General features: G+C 31.9%; 1 protein-coding gene across 10 annotated transcripts in view; it reads left to right on the top strand.

The window, feature by feature from the left end:
- LOC108914086 (rho GTPase-activating protein 21) overlaps nt 1–27,398 on the top strand; it is a 311,849-nt gene that overhangs the window by 282,595 nt on the left and 1,856 nt on the right. For 8 of the 10 annotated variants that reach the window (XM_018719795.1, XM_018719831.1, XM_018719825.1 and 5 more), the window contains 7 exons: nt 10,710–10,943; nt 12,040–12,942; nt 15,802–15,934; nt 15,993–16,180; nt 19,409–19,616; nt 19,675–20,159; nt 24,933–24,990. In XM_018719795.1, coding sequence (XP_018575311.1) covers nt 10,710–10,943; nt 12,040–12,942; nt 15,802–15,934; nt 15,993–16,180; nt 19,409–19,616; nt 19,675–20,159; nt 24,933–24,990 — 2,209 coding nt within the window. Of the gene's footprint in view, nt 1–10,709; nt 10,944–12,039; nt 12,943–15,801; nt 15,935–15,992; nt 16,181–19,408; nt 19,617–19,674; nt 20,160–24,932; nt 24,991–25,120; nt 25,234–27,398 lie in introns of all 10 variants that reach the window. The other 2 variants (XM_018719862.1, XM_018719803.1) reach the window with 2 other exon arrangements.

Here is a 27,398-nt window from a genome sequence, read left to right on the forward strand (position 1 = left end):
TAAAATACATGCAAAATGTAATTTTACATTAATATGTGGCGTAAAAATAAGCAGTAATCTGGTATGTAATTTTATACAAACTCGTATGAATGTACCACCGATTAAAGTTGGTTGCAACAATGTCTATGTATGTTTTCAGCCACGAAAATTGAATAATTTCAAATATGTCGAATTTTCACCACCAAGAACGGTGGTGACAACATTTTTAATATCAAGGCGATGTTTTGCATTGTATTAGCTATGTCATATCCAAATTTTGTTTGCGCAACTTTCTTGGTTTCGAGGATGCTTATGTAAGTATATTTTCAGCCACGAAAATTGAATAATTTCAAATATGTCGAATTTTCACCACCAAGAACGGCGGTGACAGCGTTTTTAACATTAAGGCGATGTTTCGCATTGTATTAGCTACGTCCTGTCCAAATTTTGTTCATTCAGCTCTCTTGGTTTCAACAATGTAGTACTTTTTTCAACCACGAAAATTGAATAATTTTAAATATTTCGAATTTTCACCACCAAGAACAGCGGTGAGAGCATTTGTAACATTAAGACGATGTTTCGCATTGTATTAGCTTTGTCCTGTCCAAATTTTGTTTGTATTTTTGACACTATGTGTAAAAAAATATAAATTTTAGTTTTACTTTAATTAGACTATGTTCCCATATAAATTTACATTTTAAATGTTTAAGTGATTATAAAATTGCATAAGTTTGATCAATGTAATTTTTCTCGTACTACTTTACATATATGATATGATATGAAATATGTAATTTTACACCGATATGCAATATAAAATTTACAGTCAACCCCTACGATTCAGAATACATGTTTCCATATAAATTTACATATGAAATATTTAAGTGATTATAAAATTACATGGGTGTGAAATTACATGCTAAATGTATTTTTTACTACGAAAATTTTACTTGTACTTACAATTTACATGTTTATGTGACATCAGAATAACTAATACTCTTATGTATAGTTTTACATTAATTCATATGAATGTATCACAAATTAAAGGGAATTCATCATTTTTTTGATGTGGTGTTCAAAAAGCGAAAAATACATAAAAAAATTGCAATGAATCTGGACCAATTAGAATACATGTTTACATATGTATTTACATTTTAAGCGATGAATTGAAAATTGTATAGGTGTGAAATTACATGAATGTAATTTTATATGGCAAGAAAATAACCAATATTCTAATGTACAATTTTTACACTCTATTCTCAACCAACGGGATTACATGTTTCCAGGCAAATTTACATTTTTTAAGTGGTTAAATAATTGCAGAAGTGTAAGATTACATGCCAAATGTATCTTCACTTGTACTGGGCGCCAAAGAAACCTTCTGGTATGTAATTTTACAAAAACTGCGTATGAGCTTTTCGCCGTTGCGGATCAGCTATTCAAAACACCGACTGGCGCGTGCCGCCAGCAATTACACTCGATGGGGCCGTCTCGGATTATCCAACAGCAACAATGGGGGTATCCCAGCGAAGCCATAGCCTCGGCGACCAGTGGCGAAAAGTCCGTCATGACGACCAGACGTCCTCCGTCCGGCGGCGGGGAAAAGTAATGGGACACCGGTCCGAGAATTAGTTTGCACACCTACTCCATGCGTTCATTAGCGTACACTTGAAAATCTCGTTTTACCTGTTATAAAATCGCTATCAGCATCGGACGCGTTATATTTAGAAACAACCCCGAGACTTCGCGCAGCGCCAGGAGCCCGTCGCAAGTTTTGTTTTCACAACACCCGCTCACGTGCGGTCTACATTCGCCTGGACTTGGCAACCTGCGTTTAGTGCTTACCGCAGTTTTTTCGCGTACTTTGACTTGTTTATCGCAACGGTTGTTGTTGTTGGTCTGTGTTTTAAATGGTAGTTTAGATCACTGCGACCGTCGGGGTTCGGCAGTGCGATGTTGTGATTGTTTCGTTCTGGTTCGGTGTTGTTGAATGGGCGACATGTTAGAGCATCATCATGTAATTTCACCGGAGCACAGGCACAAGTCCGGGACAGTTTCCTGCATTCCTTTGCACCTGAATCTCCATTTTTCCGCGCAGGGGTTGTTTCCGAGAAGGCTGAGGCGATGGGGGTCGACTGGGTCATGGGTAGGAAAGAAATTGTTTATTTACTATTGCCCTTAAATGGAACCTTGAAGAATGTTAAAAATCATTTCTAAATTTTGGACAGGGTCTGCCAGACTGAGCAGGTTGTGATTTAATTTGGCTGTAACTTTTTTGTAACTTAAATAGGTGTACAAATTTGAGAAAAGTAATTAAAAAGTACATTTAGATACATAAAAATCTACACGAATATGATTAAATACAATTATATTCCTGATAAACATATATGTAAATGTTTAAATAAACTAACATGACTTTTTAAACAATATTTATTCTTAAGGTTGTTTAATAGTTGCTCTGATTTAATAGTCATGATTTCCTTTAAAAAATAACTTTCTTACTGGATTTTGCTTTCAAAACCGACTTATAATTTTTAAATCGTTGTTGGTATCCTTACAATCTGTATAATGAGCAAAATAACGGTCGTGCAACAGGTTGTTTCTTAGTTTATTAGGGACGCCATGACGCCACTTCAAAACCACAGCTGATACGGTTATCACTTATCAGTAAAATTAATGTTTATTCCTTTTAATTTTCTGCGTAGGTAAATAACCGCATATATAAAAAAAAAATAAATAGTATAATTAGGTAGGAATTGTTTGAAATTGCCAATATAAAGAGGTTACCCAAAGAAACTAAGTTATTTTGTTTATATTAATTTTTCAAAAGGTATAAAACAAAAATTGATTCATAAATTGTTTATCCAAAGGTATGATACTTTTGGTAATGCTAATTCAACATGTTCTTTTTTTTCTCTTTGGTTATAGGATATTTTGAGACCTGTCAAACAGTTAAAAAAATATATGAAATAGACCCTTACGCCAAAAGAATGAATCTTTTTTATGAAAAGTGTTAGAAATCTCACTCTGAAGTTAATATACAAATACAAATTTCATGTCACTAATATCGCGCACTTTAAGAAGTTGTTAAAGTTTCGAAAACAATTTTTTTGTCTTCTGAACTTATAAGGAAGACAAATACACATAGATATTGGAAACGTTAACAACATTTTTCAATACGCAATATACAAGGTGTTTGTAAATAAGTGCGAAATATTTTAGGGGGTGGTTGCCGAAGTTATTTTGTGAAAAAAAGTTCATATAAACGTACGTCGAAATATGCTTCGTTTCCGAGATACGGAGTGTTATAGTTTTATTTATTTTTATTAATTATTTCAGAATTTTAAAGATATTAACTCGAAATTTGAAAAACGCTTTGAAGGGATAAATGTGCATTTTTTGGGGTGATCCGGATATTTCTACTTGCACCAATGGCGTTCGTGCGAGAATGCCACAACCTTTTTTAATAAAAAAAAAGTACGCCACTGGCTTTTCCCGTTTTGATATTTTTTTACAAATCCGCCACCAATTCTGAATGAAATTGGTCTCTTCAATTTTTTTCGTAGGATGCACCGTTTTTGAGGATAAAATAAAACATATTTTATTGCAAGTTGTGTATTTTTAATTTCTATTGAAACATTATCTAGCAGGTTGCTGTCAATATTTTTAAATAAAATACAGCCATCACATTTCGAGTCAATATCCTTAAAACTTTAAATTAATTAATAAAAATAAATAAAAAATTTAAATTTATACACTATGTATCTTGGAAACGAAGCATATTTTGACCTACGTTTATATGAACTTTTTTCACAAAATAACTTCAGCAACCACCCCCTAAAATATTTCGCACATATTTACAAACACCCTGTATAGTGATGTGAAGATTTTGTATTTGTCTGCTTTTTGCGCGAGGTTTTTGATTGGGCAAATCTATTTTCAGAAAAGACACAACAGTTTATTTCATAAATCTTTTAAATGTCTTGACAGCTAGCAAAAAAAGCAATAAATAAAGAAAAAAACGAACACTATGCCACAAATAAAAGTCAACATCAGGATATATCAACTTGAAATCACTGACAAATCGAAAATTTAAAGAAAAAATAATAAAATTTTATCAGTAATACAGGTTACATAAGAATTATGTCAGTGCAATTTATATATAAAATGCCTTTTAATTAGATCCTGTAAGAGTTTAACCTAAAAATTTAATACCTGACCTAACCTAAAAATGTAGTACTTTATAAAAAAAACGTATATTTGTTTGTGATTACCGAATTTTCTATGGATTTGTTAGACGTCGATGAAAAAGAATAACTCGTTTCTGTACGATAAATAAAATCGTACCTCTCGCCGTACCTGCACTAAAAAAAATTGTAAACAAAGCGCGTTGACCCTTACAACAAAATATTTCTAATTTAACTTTTTATTTAATCTAACCTCATCATTTTTTTTATATAATTATGTATTTCATAACTGAATATTCGGGTACATTAGATATACTTTTAGGAAACCGCAGTTGATATGGCGACCAACACAGATTATTATTTTTATGTTATCTCCAATGCCGTAAATACGATACAAGTTGTTTCCGGGTTATATTTTTTATACAAATACAAGTAGAACCCGCGAAAACTCAAAATATTTTTTAAATGCATGATTAAATTTCAAATAAATATATTGCTCAAACTATAAAACATTATTAAGGGAATTCTCTAGCTTTTAGAAAATTCTTAAGGAAAAATTTGTGATCATTTTGCATGTCTAAAGTCAACATTGTGCTAAATTCTTATTTTAGTAATCTTTATCATCTTTAAGGTACTTATATGTTAGAAATGGAATTACCAAATAAATTTATTTATATTCATGGTTATAGAGTAGAAGGTAGCTTAGCGAATATTACGATTGAATTAAAGGATTATTTTAATAGTGAGCATGGTGTTAGGAGATAACCAGTGAGAACTAATTTAATTTGTTCAAATTTCAAAGATAGGTAATTAGAACATTATTGAATCGGTTACTTTCATCCTTAATGGTGTGAGCCGAAATTACCAAAAGTGAAATTCATTGTAGAACGCTCGAAGATATCGATCTCTGCAGTATGAAAGCTTATAATTGCAATTTTTTAAATAATAAATCGTTTATTTCGCAATGTAGACGTTAAAAGCGTATTCTGAATGCACCTTAGGCTTTAATTATTATAAATTGTATTTCATTTGTTTGGAATTGTTATAAATGTAGAAAGTCAATTTTAAATCTCAATTTGGATTTAACAATCTTATGACTTTAATATTCATTGTATTTTCTTCAGATTATTTCACAATAGATAATAATTTCTATACAAAAAAAAAATCATTATTCAGATATGTTTAAAATAGCCCATACTCATGATTTATCTGCCATTAGCTATCCTTGACGCTTTCAAAATTTAGAGGTTTTTAAATAGCAACATCTGTTTGACAAGTATTTTTTTTACAAATGCGTTATACTAAAAAAAAAATATAATTTAATAACCAGTTTCATACAGTCGAATGTATGCACCCAGAAAATTGTGGGCGAAAGAAATAGAAACTTATTATTTACAAATTATTCCAAAAGAATTTTATTTTAATAAATTGTCTGCCGTTAAACTTTGGTATTGGTTTTCCTCTGGTCATAATTAAATTATTGGCAATACTTATTAGATAACTACACCCAAATAGGAATATAATTGATATTCTATCTGTAGCACTATCGTTATTTCATTTTGAATTCTAATGTAACTTCAGTATATCATTTTGGCTTCATATGTCAACGCGAGTACTATCAATTAGTTACCTTGAATACCATAACGCGACACGACTATAAATTTCAGTTTGTGTTGAGAATAGCTTTAATAAACTTGGACTGAAGTGATGTGATGTCCTGAGATCCTTACGTTGGACTAATCAGTAGAACCAAAAACTTTTTAAATAAATTAATTGCATTTCCAAATTTTCTTTAAATGTCTCACAAACATAGATAGCAACTGTAAATATTAGTATTACTCATAACATAGTCAGATGCATTCAAAAGTAAATTGAAAAATAAACATTATTGGTAAATATATGATCGTTCAGTCAATTGCCATTTTCTAGAACGGTCATTTGTTCAAGACGAAGTAATAAAACATATTTTACCTGTCAGATACTAAAACAATACAGATACAATAGTTGTATGTTTTTTTAGCTCAATACATACCGTTTTCCTTTCCTGACTCGTCAGTTTTTTTAAAATTTAAAGGAGCACATTTTTTGGTCCTTAAACATCAATTGACGATTAAGATGAAACACATTTTTTTCGTTATTTTTCTCATAATTTCGCGTGAAATATTCATCAAATATCGAAGGAAAAAAAATTGAAAATTTGAAAAAATCCATTTTTTTTTTCTCGACATTCCAAATATTCCATTTAAAATATTATATATTATATTATTTTAAAACTAAAATCTTCAAGCTTCAAGATGCTTCTTTTTTTCTCGATACGATACGAGGAGTCACTAAAAAAATTTGTAAATTTTTTTGTCGAATGTAGGTATTTAAAAATTCATAGATAATTATATTTAATTGAGATAATTATGTTAGAATGAATAAACAACAGAATAAAATAACATAAATAGTCAAATAGTAATAAAAAATAACAACATACAAACCACATACAGATGTTAAAAATATACGGGCTGTTACAAATTCGCTTCTCACTATTGGGATCTCGGAAACGGTAAGAGATACGAAGTATAAGATAGTAGCTTAAATGGGGGCAAAGTTGCATAATCAGAGGATCAACATTATGTCTCTAAAAAATCACGGCTAACATGATTAGTTTTCGAAATATTCGAAAAAAAAACTAAATTTTGGAATTTTGCAAAAAATGAAATCAAATTTCCAGGGCCGTATTTAAAAAAGTGAAGTTGATGATAGTCCAGGAGAGATGAAAAGTTACATATAAAGATTGATTATGCCATTCGATAGAGGGCAAAGAGTGACCATGAGAAAGTGTTCTTCTTTTTTAAATATCACCTCCAACAAGGCTGAAATGAAACAAAAACGGATTTCCAAAATTTCGGTTTTTTTTTCAAATATTTCGGAAATTAATCATGTTAGATTTGATTGTTTAGAGGCATAATGTTGGTCCTCTGATTACGCAACTTTGCCCCCGTTTAAGCTAGTTTGAATCTCTCACCGTTTTCGAGATTCCTGTAGTGTGATTTGTAACACACACCGACAATTACCAATGAATAAAAACCAGCACAAGAATAAATTTTGACAAACAAAAAAAAGAAGAAAATCAAAAAACAAAGAGAAGATCTTCACTATGAAAACCGAAAAATCTTTCAATAACTGTTAAAAGAAAAATTATTAGATCATTCAGTCCAGTAACACGTTAATTAATGTAAGTGTAACGCCACCAATATTGTCCTTAACAATTTCGTAATAACATATTACAGAGTACGTAATTTTTCTCTTAAAACTGATCGTTTCATACCTAGTCAGAAATAAGTCCATTAAAATTATTCGCAATATAATTAATGAAGAGAATGAGAAACAGTGGGCCAAGTATTAAACCTTGAGGCATGCCTGATTTTTGAATAAATATACATTATCGGGAGTACCTTAGGCATGTTGGATAAGTCAACGGTGAATTGAATATAAACATTTTTCAATTTCTACTGGATTTATGTATATTTAAATGACAATGTCTACGGATTTGGGATCTTGATGTGTGGCAACCGAGGCCTAGTAGACTAGGCGGTATATGTTTTGGTTTGGGTGAAACGTATATCCACGGAGATTTTTGGCTTTATGGCTTTCACTGGGAATGAAAATTTTTCTATGCGCATAAAAAAACGTGGGCTTAACTTATGGCAGCACAATATGTTTAAAAAATTCGAAGAATGTCATGTTTTTCTTCCTATTATGTATCTTCTCAAGAGTTGATTTTAGGCGAAAATGGAAGAGGAAAAAAATGTTTGTAATTAAATTTTACAAAATATGACTAGTTACAAATCGAATGAATCATGATTATTATTGTAAAAATCGAAAAAATCGCCAAAAATTGGGTTAAAAAACATTATTTTTAGGGAATTTTTTTGGGGTCTTTAAGTTGGGTATAGGACCTTTATACTTGGCTCAAGAAAAGTTCATGTTATGTAGAATCATCACACCAAATTTCATCAAAGTCGATTCAATAGATTTTGCATAATAATTTTGCATTCCAGATTTTGAAAAAAATTAGCAAATTTTCAAAATTTAGCACAGCAAAAACCAAGGCCCTTATATACTTCAAAATTTAATCACATATAGAAGGGCTCTCAAGCTTTCAAACGCTTTTTGAAAAATTCGAATACGTCAATTAGGAGAGCTCTGGCGCTTGTTTAGACATTGGTCGAATTTTTGTACTTATAAACAATTAGAATAACTTTGTGAATATTCAATCAAATCCAATTTTTTAAAGCTGGTTTTAAAAGTTATTGGAAAGACGCTTCTTAAAAAAAAAACAGATCGGTTGGTCAATTAGTTACGTAGTTATAGCCGATCATAAGTTAACCGTCATTTACACTAAATGTACTGGGACATCCGGGCTAATTTTTCGAAAAATACCTTCGGTATTCCGAGTTCTTACCAGGTCTAAGTTTGCAATACTTTTCTTCATTGGCAACCTACTTTAAAACAAATTTAAAGTTATTTATGCAAGCGAGAAATTCTATAAAATCGTACGGGTGGTGGTGATGGGGGAAGCAGAGAGCGCGCCCGCTTCGGCCTGCTCGAAAGTCAATCGGCGAGTTCAAAACCGCGACGCGCTTAAAAAATTTTTAATATCTCAGCTTCTAGACTTCTAGAGGTACGATTTTGATTTTTTTTTTAAATCGATGTCGCGATTTAAAAAAAACATTTAGCATATTTTCAAGTGCCTATCGTTAATAATTATTGGTCTTTCAGTAGTCCGATAATTATGTATCTTTAAACTTCCTTTAATTATCAAGTTTATTTTTTTGTTCTATCAAAGGTAAGTGCATAAACTTATATATTGTTTATCAAGGATCAAAAACAAATGTATTTAAATATTCTAAAATTATTTTCAAAATATGTCGTAATTAATTAATTAATTAATTAATGATGATGATTAATTAATTAATTAATGATTAAATAATAATTAATTAATTAATTAATTAATAATTTAATCATCATTTCTTTTGTGATTAAAGTATAATTCAAATATTATTTACTGTTTAAAACAAAAGCAAATGAGAAATTAGGTCATTATATTACAAAAATACAAAATTGTAGTACAAAAATTCGACCAATGTTTAAACAAGCGCCAGAGCACTTCTAATTGACGGATTCGAATTTTTCAAAAAGCGTTTGAAAGCTTGAGAGCCCTTCTATATGTGATTAAATTTTCAAGTATCTAAGGGCCTTGGTATTTGCTGTGCAAAATTTTGAAAATTTTTCAATTTTTTTTCAAAATCTGGAATGCAAAATATTATGCAAAATCTATAGAACCGATTTTGATGAAATTCGGTGTGATGATTCTACATGACATGAACTTTTCTTCAGCTAAGTATGAAGGTCCTATACCCAACTTTAAGACCCCAAACAAATTCCCTAAGAAATAATGTTTTTAACCCAATTTTTGGCGATTTTTTCGATTTTTACAATAATAACCATGATTCATTCGATTTGTAACTAGTCATATTTTGTAAAATTTAATTACAAACATTTTTTTCCTCTTCCATTTTCGCCTAAAATCAACTCTTGAAAAGATACATAATTAAATAGGAAGAAAAATATGACATTTTTCGAATTTTTTTAACATATTGTGCCGCCAAAAAGTAAGTCCAGGTTTTTTTTATGCGCATAGAAAAATTTTCATTTCTAGTGATATTTGAAAGCCAAAAAGCCAAAAATCTCCGTGGATATACGATTCACCCAAATATGGACTCTTTGAAACAAATACCGTCTGGACTATAGCTGGTCGTGATAAAAAATATAAATATAGTAAATATCGACGTCGATCGAATAACATTGACAAATTGGAATGTTATCAATCAAAATACAGTAGTTAAAGTAATTTATGTATATTTTTAGGCATTTGCCGACAGTTATGAAACTGTTGATAAAATTTTATGATAATGAAATAAATTTAGCGTTCTTTATAGTGTTATATCTACACGCGTCATTTCTATTATAATTTAATATTTCGATATAATTTCTTTGATCTCAGTTTAGTATATCGTCAATATTTCGTCAAAATATTTATTATTTTTATTGAGCTATGCTATCTTAAATTAAAAGTTTGTGACCTGCATCATTCATATGTTTATTCTGTGTATATAACCGTGTATTTTCATAATGCAGCAACTGTAATTTGTTTTAAATACACATGTAAGTACAATTAAGTACAATTTGTATTTTCCTAAACCTACTACAAAGTACATATGCAATTTTTTTTAGTAGTCCAGCACTTCACATTAAAGAATAATGCAGTCAAAATCGTTTATTTCAAAATCCGCCGTTTTCACTATCATTTGCAAGAATCGGTACCCACTATTTGCCTATCGCTAAGTCGAATTGTATTTATCTCCAGATTTAATCGCTCCTCAAACTGAAACAATACGATTACGATGTTAAAATAACTCGAATAATCTGTTTGTATGCCTAATATAAGATAACCGCCATCTTGATAACCAGTCACACCACACGTTTCCTTCTCAGAGCCCAATCGGCACCTCGGATGCACTGGACCATTCTCTGGCGAGCGGCGTGGACATGAGGACGAGCGTCGTGCGCGTGGCGGAAGACTACACCAAAAGGAAGAACGTTCTAAGGGTGTCCGCGGTGAAGCCTTGCAGGTCGGAGTTCCTCCTGCAGGCCGAGAGCACCGAGGAGTTCGCCGACTGGGTCAAAACGTTGCAGGAGCAGGTTGCCGAGAGCACCGATGCCGAATTGGTAAGTGACAGTCTTTTTTAACTGTGGAATTACTCGATATTTTGTCTTCAATTGATGTCATAAAAAAGCCTTAACGTTTCATTTTAAAACCGCTTAAAGGCAAATGGTTGTAGCAAAAAAAAATAAGAATGGGCGATCTTCACTTTACTTAAATGTACCTGTAAGATAATAAAATAAATACAACAGAAATCAATTTGGTATTCTGTTCCAAACATATAATCTATTTATTTTGACACTTTTTTACTTTTAAACATAATGTACATAGTTTAAATTATTGTTTTTGTTATTCACTATTTGTGATTGTTTTTACATATTTGTTTTGCTGTTTTTTTGCGTTTCATTAATTTGTATTTCGGGATAACTCTTGTTTTTTTATATATATATATATGTTTGTTTTGTTTTTTTTTTTGTTTTCCATTAATTTGTACTCCGGGATGTTAATAATCCTTAAGTTTTTTACCTTTCCTATTGTTAAAATCATTAAATGATTATTAAATAACGACTCTCTTTATCTTTCATATTCAAGTTTCTATTTTCTTTATTAAACGATTTTAATATTTGAAGTATCTACTTAATCGTAGATGTTATTTCTGTCGCAAATATTTTTTCCGAAATGTACTATCTATGTTATCTGTTTGAATAATTGATTATTTAACTTTAAATTTAATATTTCATGATGACAATATCTTTTATTAGTGTTATTACAAATTACATTTCCCAATTCTGTTAATCAATTATTTTTACTTTATTTAAAGGTACGATTAATTCTAAAGATTTCCTATGAATCAGAAGTCATTATTCCATACCAAAAAATATCTATTGAAGTCATTAAATAATGTTGCCAACCCCCAAAAGAAATAACTCCTGTTCTTGTGCCTAATAGCAATATGTCTTTATTAAAAATCTGGCCGTAATAATAAAGAAAAAAATAAATAAACTGCAAGTTTTTAGTGATATTCAAAAAGATTTAAACATATTGTTGTTGCATTGGACATTGTTGTAGATGAATTAGAATCCAAATCGGTCCAATATTTTTGATGGACTAATAATAAAAACCGTCATTCGATTACTTCAATGTTTCCAAAATCCTTTGCAGTTTCCCTCAGTTCGATTTATTAATCACTTACCGCAGGACCCCGCAAACAGCAAGCAGCAAGCTGTGCCTCAAATGGTTCCCGCCTCGACGACCATTCAGGTCCAAGGCAGTCACCTCTCCCCGCAGTTGAGCAAATCCAAGACCACAGCTTCCCGGAATCGCTCACCGACTGGTCAATCGCCAGTCAGCAAAACCCGCAAGCCTTCCCAAGTCCCAGATCCCACCACCAGTCCAAAACTAAAGACATGGCGCGGCCGGATGGCAAAACAGTTCAGGAAGTTCAACCAAGGCGCTAACAGCCCCAGCTCTCCCACTGCCCCAGAGGGATCCACATTCGGAATACCCATAGAGGACTGTTTGCCGTCCGTCTCCAACATCTACGTCCCGAGGTTCGTCGAGGTTTGCACCGAGGTGATCGAAGAGCGTGGTCTTCAGACTGTGGGAATATATCGTGTGCCTGGGAATAACGCTTCCATCACTGCGCTGACCGAAGAGATCAACAAGAACTACGACGACGTACCCTTGGAGGATCCCAGATGGAACGACCTGCACGTAGTCAGCAGCCTGTTGAAGTCCTACTTCAGGAAAATGCCGGAGTCCCTCGTCACGGATCAGCTTTATCCCAACTTCATCAAAGCCGATAAGATCGAGGATCCCAAATTGAGGATGGAAGAGCTGAAGAGACTTGTCAGGAGTTTGCCCAAACACAACTACCACACCCTGAAGTACCTCATCATGCACCTGAAGAGGGTAGCGGATAACAGTAAGGTGAATAAGATGGAGGCCAAGAATTTGGCCATAGTTTTCGGGCCAACGATCGTCAGGCCGGAGGGGGAAAACATGGAGAACATGGTGAACCATATGAACAACCAGTGCAAGATTATAGAGAGTCTTATAAGTAATGTGAGTAACAGTTGAAATTTTTTAGCAATTTGCACGTAAAAGTACCTCAACAATTAGTCAAATTAACTTTTGTATGGCTATTACTACATTTATTATAAGGCCGCAGTGCCCCGCGCGTGACGTCACATTAGTGGTGACAGTTGTCATTCTGTAAACCACTGACACGAAAGGATATTTATTTATTTACATATAAATTCATTGAAATAAAATAAATATGTAAAATACATATGTCCAGCACTAAGACATCAACTCTTAAGTATATTTTCTACCTAACCTCAAATTTTTAACCTAATTTAAATTTCGGAAACACCGAGAAATATTAAAACAACACACATCGCACTCAAGTTATGAATAAGACAATTAAGAAAAGCAATTATTGTATTAAGTTGAAAGCGCGCACCAGTTTGTGTCATTTGTGGTTAAGAACTAGTCAAACCACTGATAGTGACGTCACTAGACGATGACGCGCCGGATGCGGCAAACTTTTAATTTTTCGCCCCTACTTGTTAAATTAAATGTGTAACGAAAAATAACAAAAACTCAGAAACAAACATTTTATTTTTAAATACATAACAAAAACATAAAAATAAAACATGAATTGTTTGACTTAAATTATCAAAATTTAAAAAATATATACTTATTCTAATACATAAACCAACTTCAGTCACAACAAAATATAAAACTGCAGTAATAAATAATTAAATACAAAATTGTATTTGTAAGAATCCCCTGTACATTCAAATTTTTTTTGGATTAGTTCTGAACCACCCTGTATATTGCTTTTTTTAATTATTTTTAATTAATTTAAATTTCTTTTTTTAAAAGGAATACTTATGTATTTAATATTTTTTTAGTTGTTTTTCTGTTTAGATTTATTATACAGGGTGTTCAAAAAGTTTGGAACCCCCTCTCTATCTCAGAAAATACTGCTCAAACAAAAAAATGATTAGGACAAAATTTGCAGGGTTTTGAGCGAGCAATCCAACGGTGACCTTGACTATAACCTTGAAGGTCATTTAGAGGTCAAATTGAAAATTTTAAATGGAACCATATAATTTTGACCACGGAAATGGTAAAAGCGAGAAATTTTACGTTCGATTATGACCTTGACCATGACCTTCAAGGTCATTCAGAGGTCAACCTTAAAAATTTAAATGGAACCGGAAATGGTCACAGTATTTCCAACAACCTGTCTCCGAAGGTTCTCATCAGTAGAAAAATTACCGAGATGTTAGGGTTAAAAGTGAGCAATCAAACGGTGACCTTGACTTACTTGGAGGTCGTTTGCAGGTCAATTGAAAACTTTTTAAATCAAATTTTTAGTCCAATATGTTAGATCCGTTCCGGGGTAAAAAATATACGGTTCCATTTAAAATGTTCAGGTTCACCTCTAAACGACCTTGAAGTCATAGTCAAGGTCATGGTCAAGGTCACATTCGAACGTAAAATTTTCCGTTTTTACCATTTCCGGGGTCAAAAGTATATGGTTCCATTTAAAATTTTCAACTTGACCTCTAAATGACCTTCAACGTCGTGATCAAGGTCACCGTTGGATTGCTCACTCAAAACCCTGCAAATTTTGTCCTAATCATTTTTTTGTTTGAGCAGTATTTTCTGAGATAGAGGGGGGTCCAAACTTTTTGAAGACTGTAGAATAAATATAAATAAAAAAACAACAGAAAAACAACTAAGAAAAAATATTAAATACATAAGTATTCATTTGTAAAAAATAAATTTAAATTAATTAAAAATAATTAAAAAAAGCTAATATACAGGGCGATTCAGAACTTATCCAAAAAAAATTTGAATGAGTAGGGGATTCTTACAAATACAATATTATATTTAATTATTTATTATTTAATTTTAAAACAAATCAAAAAGGGCAGTTCGAAAATGATTTAAAAATACACTTCTGCACGGCACTGGAAACTTGTCGGCGACCGGCTCGGCGGCAAAGTGTAATAAAAAATGAACAAAAAATTGAAAGAATTTCTCTCCCAAGGAAAGAAATAAATAAAATTATTATTATTATTAATTTATAAAATTAATTTGTGGTTCTAGTTAACAAAATAATTTGACATGCCTGATGTTACAACAACTGTTCAAAATCTTGTCCACTGACGTGTAAACATATTTGGGCCCGTCATACCCAGTTTCTACAAACTGACACAAATGTTGTCTTGCTTCACCATAAATAAAAACAATATCCATCAACTCCGAGTTGCTATACACGTAAGCCATACACTTTAAAAACTAATGTAAACACTATCGAAAATACGTAAATAAATACTAACAATTTGGAGCAATGAGGAGAGAGAGCGCATTGCTCACACCGTACGACACGAATGACGCTGGAGACTACAAGAGTTCAGCGATATAAAGGTTCAAAATGCTACAACTTCAATAATTTTTTTTCTCGGAAATTATACGGATTTTACCAAAATTTCCAGAATTTTTTGCAAATATATAAATTTTTGTATTCAACTCGTAGGCGTGTGTCTCTCGGCCTATATCTTGTTTATGGCACTGGATGTGTGGCCTTGTGTTGGAAGCGATTAAGGAGTCCGGGATTTTAAAATAATTGTAATCTATCAAATTTCACTCTTTAAAAAGTAAAATTGATTGCAAAATTAATTTGTAAACAGTTATAAAACTGTATTGTGGTAATAAAGAACAATTAAAGGTAAAAATAATATTGGAATTCGTCGTCATTGCACAAGTGTTGTATTTTAATAACAATTAAACCACTTATTTTTATCATAACAAGTATTTAAAAAATTCTTGGCTGCACACACAAAATTTGTTTACAATAATAAGCTTTGACGAACGTTTGAGTTAAACTAGGAATCTTTCTCATAGGCTGATTGGTTCTTTCCCGAAAACGACGAAGAGGAGATGGCGCCAGTGCCGCTTGCCTTGCGAGATGGCTACGAAGAGTCCGAATCTGCGAATAATCAAGCTCTGTTGTTACATAATATTAGCAAATATGAAGGTAAAGGGTGATTATACGAAAGTCTCGTTGTTACCGACGCTTTTTAATGTGTTTTCAGCTTTGAAGGATCAGAAAGAAAAGAACGGCGCATTGTTCTCCTCCATAATCTCGGCGGCCCAGCGGAAAGTCAAACGGAAACCGACCAAAGGTACCGGGTCATTACCGGAAACCAAGGACGAGCCCGTTTCGCCCACCAATCTGAAGGTGTTCCCTTCCCAGTCGTTTTCACCAAATGATCTCAAAGACGTGAGTTATTTTTTATATCCTCTAACTACTTACACAAAAGTTGATTGTGTTTTCTCGAAGTCCTTTTAAAACCACGATAAAATCTTTAGTTGATAAAATTATCAACAAAGAACTATTTTCATTTCTAGATAATAGCTAGAGTGACAATTTACAAATTTCATGTCATGAATAAGTGATAAAATGTTGTGTCTGTGTCCAGGCATAAAAAAAATCAATTCTTACAGCTGCTGTACTGGGTATTTTTATTACGACTTACCTTTTATGTTCAGTAGTGAAGAATGTGGACATTATACCGAAGTTATTGCACTTTTTGCACCACATAAAAAGAGCTCGGAGTAATAATATTCCTAAGGCCCAGCAATGCATATATGAATTTAAAAAGAACCATATTTTTTTGAAAAATACAGAAAAAAGTGATTTTTTCCCATTGTGCTTTAATTAAATTCAAACTAATGATTAGAGTGGCATTGTGGCTTGATTTGTTTTTGTTTTGTGTATTTCATGCATTCATTTTAAAATTTGAAAATGTCTCCTCCGAACTGTGCCTATCAAATTAATGGTTTTATAAACGGTTTTCTGATTTATTCTGTGATGAACAATAAAATGTGAAACAATTTTGTTAAGCTGAAGCTCGTATCAGTGTAAAATTTGTAAAAGAAATTGATTATTACAGCTGCTGTACTGGGTATTTTTAATTTGGCAGACTAAGTTACATCTAAATGATTTCTATAATTTTGTTCCTTCCTTTTCTTAAAAGGGCTCTATAGCAAACAGACAACCAGTAATACATTTTTATAGATTTTGTTACACAGTTCGTCTAATTATGAATGAATGCACAGATAACAGACTTTCCTCCATTCTAACGCAGATTTTCTATAAAATGGAGTTAATTTGAAACTCAATTACATTTTGTTGCATAGAAATTTGTAATTTGCCACTTTTGAACAAGAAAATTACAAATTTCTTTACACCAAAGAGTAATTTGTGTGTCAAACCAAGTCCATTTTATAGAAAATCTGCGTTATAATGGACGAAAGTCTGTTATTTGTGCATTAATTCATATTTAGACAAACTGTGTAATAAAATCTAAAAAATGTATTGCTGGTTGCCTATTCATTTTACATTTTCATTCATTACATTTCTGAGTTTTGTTTTAACTAATTTTGAAATATAAATTAGGATTTGGATTTTTTTTTTGATGATTATTACATAACCCCACTAATTATCTCACAGTTCTGAATTTTGTCGTAAATCAATGAAATTTGTAATACTATTGAAATTATTTGATCTCTTATAAACAAACCTTTAGACCCATGTCAGACTGGAGGAATTATAACATACTGTACTGACTGACGTAAGATTAATATTAAATTCTGTAGCGTCTTCCTCTGAGGATTGAATGGCAGTACCAGTATCAGCCAATAGTAGCAGCTGTTCGCAAAGAAATGTCTCATTTTTGTGATGAGCTGTAAGGCCTATACAGGGTATCCTGAAATTAATGCGACAAAATTTGGTCACAGATTCTTAAGATAAATTTAGGGGACCCGTATTTTTTATTTTTGAGAAGTGGTCCCCTCTTTCAAAGTTACAGCCCCCTGGGATCCGCCCCTAGGAATAGTCATTTTTTTATATCTTGGAACCTTGTTGTACGAGAATCACTAAATTTGGTACTCAGAGGTTTTATGACATGTGGAATCTGATAGTGGTACGCTTTTTGGCAATCCCCCTAAGACAATTTTTCATGGCATATTTAAATTGCTTAAAATTTATTAGTCTACTTGAAAGCCATTGAATTTAGAAACTTTTTTCATAAAACACAATGTTTTCGAAAAAAAATGGCAAAATGTGATCGAATACATATTTTATATTATATTTCTTATAGGTACGGTCTTGTCCGGATTGAAAATAAACCCTTAATATCCCTAAAGGGGTGAAATCGTTCCCTAAACGCCTAAAAATGCAAAAAGTATATTAAGTTATAATTTTTTTTTCCTTTTCTTTTATACGTGGTAATTGAACCGTTAATAACCCACAATCAGTAGATCCGAAGGAAAATACTCCTAAATGAGGGTAAAACCACCCCTAAGTTCAACCAATGTATAAAAGAAAAAGAAAAAAATTAACTTTTAATATATTTTTTGAATTTTTAGGGGATGATTTCACCCGTTTAGGGAAATTATGGGTTGATTTTCAATCCGGACAATACCCTATCAAATACGAAATTAGATATTTCCACGTTCATAATATTATTTTGATAACAACATAGAAATATTTGGAGTTTTACAACTGTTGATGATTCTTAATTTGTTCACTTTTTTGTTTTTTCAAAAAAATTTTCGAAAATCTGAAAGTGATGCTCATTTCCATTTTTCATGATGAGTATTTGGATATTTGGTATTTCTCTGTTTCCCAATCAAGAAAAATTTGAATAGAAAACAAAATATTGGAAAAAATTAACTGATAGCGTTCACGGGCAATTTTTAAAGCAATTTTATTATTGTGCTAATTTCATCCAACGAATTTGATGTAAATTTGAGTCCTTACATTTTGCGAAATAATTGTGATGTTTCTTTGAGATTAAATCTAATGTATGTATGTATGTATGGACTTAGGCTTTATTAGGCCTCTTGTACACCCTCCTTCATTACTCTTTTCTTCAGTACTTTTCTTCAAACCATCCTATTTTACCACACGGGTGGCTTGGTGGTAAAGTCTTGTACCTTTTATGTATGATAGCATGGTCTTGAGTTACAGAGATTTTCTTTGCTCTGTTCTCATTACCATTTATCGGGGATCACACGCATACGGCAAATGTTGGGCGACCCAGGGCTCTGGTAGGCTGCCACAGCCACGTCCCCGAGCCTGCCTTAGGTCACCCATCCAAATTCCAGCCTGCGTCCGTGATGCTTGCCTCGGCAGATCGAAATCCGCCGGCCAAGACACCCGGCTAGGCGGTTCCCTTAATCTAATGTATTATATAATCACATTCAGGCAACTAGCCGCTACTATTGGCAGTTATTAGCAATGCCTTCTAAAATACAAAGAAAAACGCTAGTTTTTTAAATTAATTTTACGTCGGTCCATAAAGTACGTCATTATTCCTCCAGGTTAATATTACGTTGAGGAGTTCCTACGAAATATGATGAGGAAAAGACACAACTTTTGTCTAGGACCTCGTGTATTTTAAGAAATTCCTTGGAAGCGTGAAGTAATTTGAAACCGTTTCAGAGTACAAGTCCGGACGGTAAGCTAAACGAAGACATACCGACGACCGTGATGGACATAGAAAAGAAGACCAAACCGACTGAAAAAGTGCCTTGGTTCAACTACTCGACCGACAAGGACGACTTCCACAGGAGAATCCAAAACTTCAAGCAGGAAACCGAGGCGATGCTTCAATTGCCTAGAAAGACGGAAATATCTATTAACAATATAGGTAAAGTACACGTTTTAACCCGTACCGTCTGCGCATCAACCCGTGTTCCCTCTTACAGATTCCCGACCCGCGGGGCAACTAAGCTCCTCCGCCAGCAACGTCAACCAGAACGTGAGGCTGTCGATGAAGCCGGCCGACCTGCACCTACTCACGAAGACGCACAGCGCCTCCAACGTGTTCGCCCGGGCGACCATCGCCGACAACAGGAACAGTCTGAATTCAATGGATACCAACACGTTCTCCATCGTGCAATACCCCGGCAAGAACGTCGGGGATAAGAGTGATTTAAACGATAGCAGTTATCGGTATATGAGTGCTAGCGGTACGAAACAGTTCTCGGACGTGAGCGGTACGAGCAAGAACTCGAACGTTAGTGCCGGCGGTGCCTTCAATAAGGGTGCTTATAGTGATGTTACGGATGGAGGTGCTTGTGACAGGAGGGGTAGGTGTAATGTGAGGAGGGGCAGCTCGGTGGAGAACGTCAATTCCAGCTCTGTGGACCTCTCTAATGGGAACATGAAGAAGATTAAGTATGAGAATGAGGTTAGTAGGTTTTTAATTTTATTTGTATTTTTTTTCATTGTTACACCTAGTTTTTAACAAATCATTGATTTACTGAGTTCATAATCAGACATTTTCCACTTTAAGGCGACGAAGCGAGTAAATTCCTGAGAAGATTAAATGTGAAAATGAAATTAGTATTTTTTTAATTTTATTCATTTTTTTTAATATTAAATCTAATTTTTAACAAATTAGGGTTTATAATTAATTTACCGAGTTCATAATCAGAAATTTTCCGCTTTAAGGCGACGAAACGAGCAAGTTCCTGAGAAGATTAAATGTGAGAATGAAATTAGTATTTTTTAATTTTATTCACATTTTTCTTCATTGTTACATTTATTTTTTAACAATTTGGGGTTTATAACAAATTTACTGAGTTCATCATTAGACATTTTCCACTTTAAGGCGACAAAACGAGTAAATTCCTGAGAAAATTAAATGTGAGAATGAAATTAGTAGTTTTTAAATTTTATTCACATTTTTCTTCATTGTTACATTTATTTTTTAACAATTTGGGGTTTATAACAAATTTACTGAGTTCATAATTAGACATTTTCCATTTTAAGGCGACGAAACGAGTAAATTCCTGAGAAGATTAAATGCGAGAATGAAATTAGTATTTTTTTAATTTTATTCACATTTTTTTTTCATTGTTATGTTTATTTTTTAACAATTTAGGGTTCATAACTAATTTACTGAGTTCATAATAAGACATTTTCCACTTTAAGGCGACAAAACGAGTAAATTCCTGAGAAAATTAAATGTGAGAATGAAATTAGTATTTTTTTTTAATTTTATTGACATTTTTCTTCATTGTTACATTTATTTTTTAACAATTTGGGGTTTATAACAAATTTACTGAGTTCATAATTAGACATTTTCCATTTTAAGGCAACAAAACGAGTAAATTCCTGAGAAAATTAAATGTGAGAATGAAATTAGTATTTTTTTTTAATTTTATTGACATTTTTTTCATTGTTACATTTATTTTTTAATGATTTAGGGTTCATAACTAATTTACCGAATTCATAATAAGACATTTTCCACTTTAAGGCGACAAAACGAGTAAATTCCTGAGAAAATTAAGGTGGCCATATTCCCGGCCGAGAAATAGTGAAATTTCTGGCGTTTTTAGGTACTGAAATCTTTGAAAGTAAAACGTGTAGAACAAAAGTAAGCACAAAAATAAAATCCTTGATGTTTTGTTTATTCATTGTTACCATTTAAATTTACTCAAATAAAATAATAACTAAAAAAAAGCGTTTGTAAAACATGCGTTTGCTGTTATTCTAACCCCAAATTTTAAGAATTATTTTCACGTACTTATAAATAAAAGTAAACAATTTTATATGTAGGACTAAGCAAGTAAATGTTATAAGAATATTGACATGTGGAATTATATATAAAATAGTTAGTATTTTCGAAGATTTCAGTACCTAAAACCTTGATGGTTTGATCGTTTTTTGCACCTGTTTATTCGTTTTACTGCGGCGTCTTTGAAAATAACCAGATGGCATGACATAACATTCCTATTATATGATAAGCTCTAGATTATTCAGTTATTAAATGTTTGAAATTATTTGTCTTTGCGGAAAACACTATTTAAAGAATATGGGGCCCTTAAATGTGAGAATGAAATTAGTAGTTTTTAAATTTTATTCATATTTTTCTTCATTGTTACATTTAGTTTTTAACAATTTGGGGTTTATAACTAATTTACTGACTTCATAATCAGAAATTTTCCACTTTAAGACGACAAAACGAGTAAACTCCTGAGAAAATTAAATTGATGTATTTTTTTATTTTATTTCTTTTCATTGTTACATTTATTTTTTAACCATTTAGGGTTTATAACTAATTTACTGAGTTCATAATCAGAAATTTTCCTCTTTAAGGCGACAAAACGAGTAAATTCCTGAAAAAATGTGAGAATGATATTTGTATTTTTTTAAATTTTATTCACTTTTTCATTGTTACATCTATTTTTTTAACAAATTGATTTACTGAGGTCATAATCAGAAATTTTACACTTTAAGGCGATGAAACGAGTAAATTCCTGAGAAAATTAAATGTGAGAATGATATTAGTATTTTTTTTTAAATTTTTTTCACATTTTTTTCATTGATACATCTACTTTTTAACAATTTATGGTTTATAATTAATTTACTGAGTTCATAATCAGAAATTTTCCACTTTAAGGCGACGAAACGAGTAAATTCCTGATAAAATTAAATGTGAGAATGAAATTAGTAGTTTTTAAAACTTTATTCACATTTTTTCATTGTTACATCTACTTTTCAACAAATTAAGGTTTATAATTAATTTACTGGGTTCATAATCAGAAAATTTCCACTTTAAGGCGACGAAACGAGTAAAATCCTGAGAAGATGAAATGTGAGTGTTATTTGTATTTTTAAAATTTTATTCACATTTTTTTTTTAACAAATTAGGGTTTATAATTAATTTCCGAGTTCATAATCCGACATTTTCCACTTTAAGGCGCCGAAACGAGTGAATTCTTGACATTTTTTTCCCTTGAGGAACTGACTTCATAATCAGACATTTTCCAAGTTAAAACAAATTTTTGTGACATTTTGAGCGATTTCAGTAATAGTAAATATTTACTAAATATATATTCTAATAAAGATCCTGTTCAAAATGCTTACCTCACACATTTGAGTCCATACAGTATGAGGATTTTCAATTTTTTGCCTGAACATGCGTGTTCTGAAAATTATTAATTATGTGTAAACAAAACATCGTCCATTACCATAATTGATCTTAAGAGGACTCTATAGTAAATAGGCAACCAGCAATACATTTTTATAGATTTTATTACACAGTTTGTCTAAATATGAATTAATGCACAAATAACAGACTTTCCCCCATTTTAACGCAGATCTTCTATAAAATGGACTTCATTTAAGACCCAAATAACTTTTTGGTGTAAAGAAATTTGTAATTTACGATGCCACTTGTTCAAAAGCGGCAAATTACAACCTTCTTTGTAACAAAACGTAATTTAAGTTTCAAACTAAGTCCATTTTATAGAAAATCTGCGCTAGAATGGAGGAAAGTCTGTTATTTGTGCATTAATTCATATTCAGACAAACTGTGTAATAGAATCTTTAAAAATGTATTGCTGTGCTATTTGCTATAGATCCCTCTTAAAAAATTGTCATCGCATTCAGGTTGCTCTAAAAACCAGTGATTGCAAAATTCGATACCACCATCATGACATTAAAGCTTGAACCCGTTGAACGTGGTATGGATGGTACATGCGACGTTTTTTCTGGATCCTTTGAACCAGTGATTGAACATGTTTATCATTAAATCTACATCCAAAATGTGTTGTCTTCCATAGTGTACCCGTACATTATCAGTATCCTTGTACATTTGAACTACTCGTACAAATACTTGAGAATAAACTTGATTAGAGAAACTTTCAATGATGTACAATGCCACCGTATTTGGACAATATTCCCCATAAATTAATATTATGTCTTTAGTCCATCATATTATGGACTCTGACCTCAAAAAAAAAACAAAAATAATCTGTAAATGAATCTAATTAAGAATAATTGAAAAAGTTATCCCTGTACAGACACTTTGTTTTAAACATTTTAAAAAGTTATTTTTGTTGTCCAGAAGAATAGGAAGATATATGTTGCTGGTTATTTTTTTTTTTACCGCTAGATGAAAAATTAAATATACACAGCAGTGCAGTGTTTAACTCTCTTTTGTTTATGATTAAGGATACGTGTTATCCTTTCTTTATTTCTCATTATAGCGAGCTCTGTAATCAAAAAAGGGTCAGTACTGTAGCTGCAGAGTGAAATATATAAAGAGGTGTGAAATATACATATGTGAAAAAGTAGACAGACATTTGCTACAGAATATTTACAAAAAGTTTTAAATAATAATTTGCACAATTATTAGCTAATGAGGGGAAACTACTCTGTGGATTATAGTCCTGTCCAATTCTGAATAACACTCACAGTATTTAGTAAACAACTAAGATTACTTGTTTCTCTTTGTTACTTTCGTTGTACCTACAAAATTGGTAGGTTGCTCTCTGTCAGCAGATACGAAGTAATGATTTTTGTCAGTAGGCATTGAGATACGACATATTTTGTTGGTTGTATTTCACCTACATATAAATTTCGAACCAATGAAAATGCACTTTTTACCCAAATGAGTGTTCTAGAAGTTGAAAGAACAAAAGTATTTTTTTTTCAGTTTTAAAACCCTATAAAGTCTTAGTCTTCACTAATTCATTCATTCAAAAATATTTGTTCAGCATTCAATTTTTTTTAAATATATTTTTTATTTTTGCCAAGTGGCCCCCTCTTTCGGAGTTACGGCCCCCTGAAATCCGCCCCTAAGAATAGTCCTTTTTATATCTCAGAACCCTGTTGTATGAGAATCACTAAATTTGATACACCATGGTTTTATGACATGTGGAATCTGATAGTGCTACGCTTTCTGGTGGGCCCCCTTGTCTTTGGAACCAAAAAATTTTGTTTGTATATTTGAATTTCTTAAAAATTATTAGTCCGCTAGAAAACCATTGAATTTAGAAACTTTTTGGTCTCTTGATACTTTTTTCGTACACAATGTTTTCGAGAAAAATGTCAAAATTTGATTGAATGCATATCGCCAACTCTCTGTGACCAAATTTTTTTGTAATAATTTCGGTACACCCAGTACTTCACTACTTACGTCATAAAATAATCAAAATTTAATTTGTTGCAGAATGAAAGCCAGAGGACCGGTTCTTTGGATTCCTTGAACAAACTGCCGAACGATGATGGTAAGTAGCGCCCTCTTTCATATATCTATATAAACATTTAATCTAGTCGTTTTTTCCATAAATACTTACTTGTAAATATTAAAATAGAAGTCTAATTATTACCCTTGATTAATACTAAATTGGATATTAGGAAATAGTACCCCTATGCCTCCGATTAGAGGTTGGCGGTCGGTGAGACCCCCCACCACTGCCCCACAGAGGCCCCCTAGAACTCGCCATATGTACAACAGACTATAGAAAGAGGTAGAAAGCTGTGCGCACACGAAAAAACGCTTCGCAACCTTTGGCTTCGCTTAACTGTTGATAAACGCACAGCTCCGCTACATCATTAATCAGATTAATACTCGATGTTCTATTAATAATATAACAATTCATTGTGGATAATTTTCAGTTGCTTCTAGTGTATGTGTTTAGTTGTGAGAATGTTACTTGGATTCTTTTTATTAATCGAGAGAAGTTTGTAAAATATTACTAGCGAGTATAATGCATTTATCGTCTAGATGGAAAAAAACGTCGGGTTACGAAATGCATGCTACTGGTTCTTCTAAAAGTAACTTTAATAATCGTGTATACTAATTATTTGAAAGTCTAAAGTCTGCATTTACATTCATCGTCAAAGAATATTTATTTTGTTTGTTTTGACATAATGAACCATGTGCATGTTTATTGTTCATAAATAATATTGTTATAGAGAATTCACATACAAACCTTATCTAATAAGAAATTGACTATATATAAATTCTGAAATTCTCGAAGATAATCTCATGTATATACACTATAAATGTACAATATGCATGCAGAATTGTTTATTCAATAGTGACATACATAAATATATACATCGAATGTAAAGTTTACTGAATCAGTTATTTTTACAGTTCAGAAATAGTCAAAACAGATATGTTACATAGTGCTATATTTTATTGCATGTTTATTTTGAGAATATCACAGTCCTGTATTTATTTTGTAAATTTTCTATTCTATTCGTCACACACATACACACACTGTCATTGTCACACATACAGACAGCACACACATACATATAAACAATTCAAATACCTAAATATGAATACTTCATAAATATATTTTGAATAGTCGATTCTTGAAGAAAATGCAATAATTGCATCAATATCGCCAGGAGAGAATCATACCTTTTCTTTTTTATTATATTTTATTGCATGTTTATTTTGAGGATATCTAGTTTTCACAGTCCTGTATTTATCTTGTAAATTTTCTATTCTATTTGTCACACACATACACACACTGTCACCGTCACACATACAAACAGCACACACATGGCACATACATAGCCACACATACATATAAAGGATACCTAAATATGAATACTTCATAGATATATTTTGAATAGTTGATTCCTGAAGAAAATGCAATGATAGCATCAATATCGCCAGGAGAGAATCATATTTTTACATTTTTATTATATTTTATTGCATCTTTTTTTGAGGATATCTAGTTTTAACAGTCCTGTATTTGTTTTTAAATTTTCTATTCTATTTGTCACACACATACACACACTGTCACCGTCACAATACAAACAGCACACATATACATAGTCACACATACATACAAACAATTCATATACCTATATATGAATATTTTATAGATATATTTTGAATAGTTGATTACTGAATAAAATGCAATAATAGCATCAAATCGCGCCAGGAGAGAATCATACCTGTACAGTTTTATTATATTTCATTGCATAAATGAGAATTATGAATTTCTGCCTAAAATTACAACAGTAATGTGCAAATGTGTTTTATAAATTTGTTTATATTAATTAAAAAAATTTAGTCACTATCAAATTTCGATAAGAATTCCAAACAGGAAATAAAAAATTGGTTGGTGTGACATCCGTATACATACAATGTGACAATGTTGAATATTTTTTAAAAATTAAAGTTCAATCTTGCATGTGTGATCACCGTTATAGAACTATATATCTCACGCATATCTGAACAATAAAAAATATGTATTGTCTACCCGTATTACATAGTGTAATTTGTGTAATTGACTGAGTATACATGTGTGAAAGAGAAAAGTCAATGTTTCAGTGAATGTACTTGTAAATTTAATGTGCATGGACGATGTGTCGTATTTGTGTATATGTGTGTGTTTTCGTATTTTGATGATGTATATATAAGTCACACATTTTAATAGAATGAGACAAAATAATACTGTGGACATGCTAGTTTAAGTGTTTAGTGTTTAGTTTGTGGTTAAAAGACTATTAGTCACCAAAAATTAATTCACATAGTTTCCTTATAGCGTGAATCTGTATGTGTGTGATGGGTGTGTGACGTGTGGCAGCGAGTGAATTCGTGCATGGTCGCGAATAAAAATTATCTTATTTTTTATTGTACTCATTGTATTTACATAATGTACCTACT

Source organism: Anoplophora glabripennis, unplaced genomic scaffold, assembly GCF_000390285.2.
Source record: "Anoplophora glabripennis isolate ALB-LARVAE unplaced genomic scaffold, Agla_2.0 scaffold16, whole genome shotgun sequence".
In the NCBI taxonomy this organism is placed as follows: Eukaryota; Metazoa; Arthropoda; class Insecta; order Coleoptera; family Cerambycidae; genus Anoplophora; species Anoplophora glabripennis.